The sequence below is a fragment of the Lottia gigantea genome, assembly GCF_000327385.1.
Source record: "Lottia gigantea unplaced genomic scaffold LOTGIsca_7, whole genome shotgun sequence".
NCBI lineage: Eukaryota > Metazoa > Mollusca > Gastropoda > Lottiidae > Lottia > Lottia gigantea.
Window position 1 is genome coordinate 2,870,585 of NW_008710370.1, and position 7,563 is coordinate 2,878,147.

Here is a 7,563-nt window from a genome sequence, read left to right on the forward strand (position 1 = left end):
CAACTCTCGGTGGTTTTTATAATTTTAAGAAACTAACATCATTGGCATGATTTATTAGTCTACCTCTCGAATATTTTGAAATTCTACAAATTTTACTTCATTAAAGGGACAGATGCGCCTTCAATTCCATGTGTGTCCAATTCAATTCTGCGTTTGAATGCCAAAATGATGACTCGTCATTTTAAGATTATACTCTGTGATATATAGAAAAGACATATTTAGATTAAGTGAGTAAAACTCACAAGGTATTTTGAAGGGAATATGCAATTTTCGTACATTTCTAGTACTTCTGAAGAGTATTTACATATTTTCAAGACTAAAATCAACTCTCTAAAATGGCACATCTGTCCCTTTAACCAAAACTGGAGGTATAAATCTGGAAATGCTGGAGACACTTTATATTACTATTACCATAGGATTGGAGATCTTTAAACTTTAAACTACAAACAAGGTGTTTTTTAGTTGTCAAGGGAAACTATGGTGGATTGTTAACTGGTCTTCGGATTATATTTATTACGTTGTTCAGTTTTCGGGTTGATAAAAACATGACATAAGAGATTCGATTATATAATAACGTACCATAAAGATTATACAATTGTTCAGCATTCTAAATCAAAATGGATGGGAATGTAGAAGAGTTTGAATGTGCTGTATGTCTTGGACCATTCCAGGAACCTAAATTATTGGATTGTCATCATACATTTTGTAGGAAGTGTCTGGAAGACCTGGCTAGTTCCAATTTGGCGGGTAGCTGGAACACCATCAAATGTGTAACAAAATCAGCAAAATTCCTGATGGCGGGGTGAGGAAGTTTTCAACAAATTTTTATCTATCTGCTCCATCAACCAGTTCAACAAACAGAACAGGAGATACAGATTACTGCTCCAAACATCCTAAGGAGGAGCTCAAATGTTTCTGTGAAGACCGTAACACCATTTTGTGTTTTGTGTTTTGCCTTCTTGGTCAACACCAAAACCATTATTTTCTTAATATCGAAGACTCTAAAGACGTCATTTTAGAAAATTACAAAGATCAGAAAGACAGTCTGAAACGTAAGTTAGAAGAATTGAAAACAGTGAAGAATATAGCCGAGGATTCGTTGAAGAAAATCAATGAATATCGACAAACAGCATTGAGTAGTTGCCTGGCAGAACTTCAGAAAAATTACGATCAAAATCAGAAGAAACTGAACACTGTACACAGTAAAGTGAATACCCTGAAATCTCAGAGAAAGATAGTCGACCTATGTTTTCTCCCCTCGTGTCTGACATCCTTAGTACTGCATATACAGCGTGCCAACTATATTGCTAGAGTGTGGCGGCTGTCTGATCAGCCTCTTATGTCTCTACCCCCCGCGTCAAATAATGGTTGGACGAAAGATTTAATGATTAAATGGGTGAAGACACCATATTCAGATGAGTTATCGGACCTTTTAGTGGAACTCGATGAGGAAATCCATCTGGACTCAGGAGAAACTGTTGACGAAGAACTGTTCGACGACGTGATTGACGGTGAGCCTGAAGGATTATCGATTGAACACTTAGCCGACGGCGTTTTAGACGAATTAGGCCTACTCTGATTCAGAGATTTTCAAATTGTTAGTTAAATTTGTTTCATGCATGTACATGTACTAGTAAATGATTTATTTCGATAGGAGTTTAACAACAACTTGATATTGCTTATGACATGATCAATGAGATCCGTCTTTCCATCTTGACCTGGATTGCCTCAAAGAATTGGGACTTACAGATAGTGCCGATTCACACTAAAGGGCTTTTGCCAATTTCTAGATGATATCAATGAATTTGTACACATTTTGTAGTTAAATTCTCAATTTTTAACATTTTTTGCGTTATTTGACCTTTCGCGACCTTTGACCTTGAATAACTCAAAAACGCCCCCTGACCCGGCACTTTACCTTCCAGATTCGGATTTCTGAGGAAAAATGCCTCTAGAAAAGTTAACTCAGATTTTGCCCGCTCTCGGGTGACAATACCCCCTGCTCCCTCTGGTACCATGAGAGTTTGAAGGCTTAAAAGTAGATGACTGATCACTACCCCGCTGCTGCTCCAAAGACTGGTCAGTATCTAAAAAAATGTGAAATTATATTATAAATATATAGAATCTTTCAGAAGTAGTGTAGGGGCTTTCAATTTGGTCGCACGTGGATTCCCCCATTCCGTTTCATTTCATGGGGAAAGTGCGACCAAATTGAAAGCCCCCCAAAAAGACCTAAACTCCTTACATTCCATCAATTCCCTCCCAAAAAAACCTAAACACCCCCACATTTCATAAATTCTGACACCTAATACACCCTACATTTCTTACACCAAAACACCTTCAATCAATCCCTACATTCCATCAAAAAAAGCATATTAAAAATACCCTTATATAAAATAACATAACATTTTTAATAGCCTCGTTTGAAATAATGTTATTTTTAGTCTAGAAACTTCTAGAAAGGGAGATTTTTGGAAAAAAACAGACCAAAATTTCTTCGTTAAATTAATTCATTTAAAAATAGGATGAGTATAATTCTAAAACACAAATTCGAAGATTATTCGGGCGACGGTATCTTTTCATCAATATTTTCTCTAGGTTCAAAAATAATTCCAAAAGTAGCTAGCTTTGTTTCAAACAACAAATCACTTATTTCATCCGGAGCGAAAGCCGTCGGCTCAATCGCGGAAGTGGGAAAGAGTATAAGCGACACAGTGAAACAATCAAACGAGATGAAAGAATTACGATAATAAGAGATCTGCGAAACAGGAGATTAGAAGAAAGGAAAGGAAAAGGTTTTAAAGTTATAGGATAAAAATGATTATCGCTCACGCTCCAAAAACTTATTTTGGTTCAGGAGATATACAAAAATCATTGGGTTCTCTTCCTGGATTTCCATGGGCGAAATATCCCGGAGAAAAAGATCTCCCCGGTCATAATTACACCTGTCCAGGTACTATGTTAGATCTGCGATTAGACGAAAACGATAAACCCAAACCGGGCGAAGAACCAGTCAATAGAGTTGACGCCGCTGCGCTTAAACACGACATACTATACAGAAACAAAGACATAAACTTCAGACACGAAGCAGACAGACTAATGATAATCGAACTTGAAAATATTCCAAATCCAACTTTCAAAGAGAGAAGGGCTTTGATCATAAAACTGTTAAAAGCGAAGATGAAATTAGGCATGGGATTAGGGGATGAAATTCATAAAGAATTTAGAAAAACTAAAAACTTTTTAAAAGTTAAAGTGTTTGAAAAAGATGAAATAGGGTCAGCCGATTTAATTAATATGCCAGTCGAAAGAGGATATAAATATTGCTTAACAGTTATAGATTTGTATACGAGATATGCTTGGGTTATTCCTTTGAAAAACAAAACAGGATTATCAAACACGCATTTGAAACGATTATGAAACAATCTAACCGACATCCACAAAAACTGTGGGTAGATAAAGGAAGTGAATTTTATAACAAAAATATGAAATCACTTGGGTTTGAAATTTACAGCACGCATAATGTAGCTGTAGTAATAGAAAGATTTAACAGGACTCTTAAAAATAAAGACTTAATAAATGGCTTAAAATATTACCAGTGGTTGTAGATGAATACAATAACAAAATTCATTCATCTATAGGTGAACACACCAACACAAGCCTCGAATAATCCAAATATTATAACACACAACATAACTACGAAAATGAAATAAAGAATTTAAATATCAAACCCAAATTTAAAGTAGGAGATCGAGTTTTTTCGAAAAAGGTTACGTTGGATACTGGACAAAGGAAATATTCATCGTTGATAAAGTAAACACCACATCACCTCCGACATATGAATTGATCAATCAAGGTAAAGAACAAATCATAGGTAGGTTTTATCAAAACGAACTTAAAAAAAACTGACTTAAAAATGAATATCTTTCTCGATAAATATGGAACCGATACAACCACAAACTTTCAACTTATGAGATGGGCGAATGAGTTAAATATATCACCGTTTTATTATTGCATGAGAGATGAAATAAATGATCTGAAATATAAGAAAGGTAAATTTTACGCTATAACAAATATACATACTTCCGATCAAAAAGGAGTTTATCATTCTGCTTTGTACAAACACTCTTCAAATGACTTATATTTCTTCGATTCTTTTGGATTAGAACCCACTGAAGAGATAATGAAATTGACTAATCAACCAATCAAATGTTCAACATTTCAAATTCAATTACCGGGACAAAAGTTTTGTGGTCAGCTTTCACTTTGGGTATTATATCAATTAAGTTTAGGAAAACAGTTTGAAGAAATTGTAACAAATTTAACTTAATAAAAATGGCGAACAAGTTTGGTTTAGGTTCTTTATCTTTAGAAACTAAAAAACCTAACAATACAGCGTGAATAAATAAAGCGAAACCTTACTTTGTGGATCAAATCGGAGACACTCTTCAAGGTGATTTAGATATGAACAATTTCAAAGTAACTAATTTAAAGTCTCCGGAAAATGATAATGACGCTGTTCACAAGAAATATTTACAGGAACAAATAAATTCAATTGAAGTAAATAAAAACCATTTAGAAGATAAAATAAGTAATGTGAAAAGATTCTTGAAACGTCAACTAAATAATAACAATTTTATTAATGATACTAAACTACAACAAGAGGGAAAAGGTATAATAAGTTTTATTCAAGAACAATTGGTCGACGTTGCGAATAAAACTGAGTTACACAATTTAATTTCATTAATATCTAAATTAGAGGATAAGTTTGCAAAACAAAAATTAGACATTCAACAATTAATAGATAACATTCCAGGTGAAAATGAAGATACGTTTCAACAGGAATTAAATGCTCTGGAAACTAAACTTAATAGTGAATTACAAAAAGAACTAAGAAATATTAAACAACAAATACAAAATATTGATGATAGCGAAATTAAAACCTATATTCAACAACAAATACAAAATATTGATGATAGTGTTATTCAACAACAGATAACCACTATTAATAACCTAGTTTTGAAACAGGACAAAAATATAGTCGCATTAGAAAAGTATCTCAAGAAAGAAAATAAATCATATTATTTCAATCTTCCATTTTGGAAATTTGAGTAATAAAGATGCTTCTGTTACTACTTTAATTGATAAATCAGAACAGTATGAATATAAAAAATATGGATTTACAGCAAATATTAGAGTATATAAACATAGTAGTGATAATCCCTATGAAATGTTTCTCGGTATATATTCTAGTGTTATTTTCCGAGGAAAACTTATAATTGAAATAACTTTTCCTTTTCAGGTAAAAGTTGATTCAATATTCTTCAGACAAAACTTACATATGCCTAAAAGATTTAACGCTAAAAAAGTTCTTCAGTTTATCAATGGTAGAGACAATGTAGAAATTTAGGAATATGAAACTTATATGAAATTAAAATGAGTGGAAAATATATAGATAGGTTTGGAATGTTAATCATACCAGATAAAGAAGAAGATTATCTTTCATTTGGTGATTTTGATATGATATTGGAGACGGAAAGTCCACCATCAGTAAGTATTATTAGATATCCAGAACCACAAAAAGAAGGAAATATGATTTTTTACGAACAATAGACTTTGAATACGTATTTTGTTAATAATAGTTATTCATTCGAATATACCTCTTCAACTGATTTATTTACCTCAATCGATATTCATAAAAGTCAACAAGATAAAGAATTTATAATATTTTCATCAATAATTGAACGCAATGATAGATTAGAAGTTGGAGGTATATATACTTGTAGATGTATGATAAAAATCAATATCGAAAAACCAAAATTTTCAGTTCATCTGAATAAGATTAATGATTCGAAAGAACAAAATTAATATCGTTTGTTACTGTACAAGTTTTTATTATTAAACTTGAAATAATTATAACAGATAATGAAAAAATACTGCCTGGTGGACATCTTACTGGGCAGCCTATTGTAGATGTTAAACACTTTCCATCTTTTGCTTTATCAGAAATTCATTTAATTTAATTACCTAAAAAATGGAACTAGAAAGCAGACAACAATACATGATAGAAAAACAAAACGAACTAAAAGAAAAACTAAAACACTTCAACAAATGTAGAAAAACATGGAGTAGAATTGATTCTGTTTTCAGAACATTAAGTACAGTTCTAACAGTAGGGATAACGGTGGCAACAGCCGTAACCGGTGGATTAATGCTTCCAATAATTGTCCCAACTGTATTAGCCGCGTTCACTGCCGTTCAAACTTCGTTCACTGCCGTTCAAACTTCATCTTGTGGATTGATTACTTTAGGTTTTACATCAAAACAGAAACCTCATTATAAAAAGAAAACAGAAATTTTAAATTATCTTAATAAATTATTCATTTTTTTCGAAAGATCCAGAGAAGATAAGAACATATCCATTGAAGAATTAGAAAAATTCAATGAAATGTTAGATAAATTTGATGTAGAAATGTCATCAATAAAAGTTAAAAATTCCTAGTTAAAAATAGTTGCTTAAAAAATATGAATAAAATTGAAATTTTAGACGATGAAACATTCATATCGAATGAACTTTTTTTCAGTATTATTAACCTTATCTCTGATAAATTTGAAACATTTAAAGGACAAATTGAATTAGATGGAGAGATCATTCAAGACGGAGAACACAAACAATACATGCAATTTGTAGGCTTTAATGCCAAAACTTTTAACAATTTCTTCGCAACGGTGGATGTAAAATGCTTCTTATTGGTATTTCTCAGGAAAAATCATTTTACGTAGAAACAATTTCAAAGAAATAAAAAGATCAAAAAAGGGTAGTGGTGTTACCCTACTCAAAAAGATCAATGAATATAGCGGTGTAAATTGTTATATACCGAGCGATGGATACTGCTTTGTAAAGTGCAAAAATCGTTTTAAACGAAGACTACACGAAAGAATTTCAAGATTTCATAAACAGTTTTTCAAAATCAAACAGAAATTTATGACAACTGCTAGAATCTGTGAATTCAATAAGAAATTTAATACTTATTTTCAAATTTATATGCCCAAACATAGACATTTTCAACCAAAGAAAGTATCCGAAGAATTAGATTGGGTATTTTACTTACATAAATCACATTTCTGTCTCAGAATAAATAACAAAACCTTAGGCATTACAGAAATAGAAGATAATTACGATGAAAACGTATGGAGAACTTCCAGAGATGATAATGCGGTAACGCAAGTTTCACCTCTAAAACTAAACGTTTTTCCAACAATTCACGATGATTGTTTATACGCATGGAATTGCGAAACCTATAGCGAAAAAGAAACGAATAAAGCAATTCCTTATTCTTGCACGTTAATTAATTTAGAAAAACTAAGAAAAATGTTAGACAGAATAAAACATAACTTTCCAGATTTAAATCCCACTGATAGTGTTCCAGAAGAATTTTATAATAAATTAAGGAATATAGTAGAAATATTTGTGGGTAAAGATTGCATCGATCAAATGTTGCAACGTTTAGGAAAAATAGATCAAAAAAGAATAACATTAATTTCTCATAACGGTAGCGGTTT

At 31.9% G+C, this 7,563-nt stretch overlaps 3 protein-coding genes across 3 annotated transcripts in view; all 3 read left to right on the forward strand.

Moving 5' to 3' along the window:
- Positions 1 to 617: 617 nt before the first annotated feature.
- Positions 618 to 1,579, forward strand: LOTGIDRAFT_155063 (hypothetical protein; the record flags this gene model as incomplete). The annotated part of the gene is made up of 2 exons (XM_009065569.1): positions 618 to 802; positions 850 to 1,579. The coding sequence occupies 2 exons, from the start codon at positions 618 to 620 to the stop codon at positions 1,577 to 1,579; spliced, it is 915 nt and encodes a 304-aa protein (XP_009063817.1).
- Positions 1,580 to 4,464: 2,885 nt separating this feature from the next.
- On the forward strand, positions 4,465 to 5,115 carry LOTGIDRAFT_155064 (hypothetical protein; the record flags this gene model as incomplete). Its single annotated transcript, XM_009065570.1, has 1 exon — positions 4,465 to 5,115. One exon carries the CDS (start codon positions 4,465 to 4,467, stop codon positions 5,113 to 5,115), a length of 651 nt encoding a protein of 216 aa, XP_009063818.1.
- Positions 5,116 to 5,436: 321 nt separating this feature from the next.
- Positions 5,437 to 7,563, forward strand: part of LOTGIDRAFT_155065 (hypothetical protein) — a gene marked incomplete at both ends in the record, with an annotated part of 3,806 nt that continues 1,679 nt past the window's right edge. The window contains 3 exons of the mRNA XM_009065571.1: positions 5,437 to 5,550; positions 5,614 to 5,770; positions 6,765 to 7,471. Of these exons, the coding sequence (XP_009063819.1) occupies positions 5,437 to 5,550; positions 5,614 to 5,770; positions 6,765 to 7,471 (978 nt within the window). The remainder of the gene's footprint in view (positions 5,551 to 5,613; positions 5,771 to 6,764; positions 7,472 to 7,563) is intronic.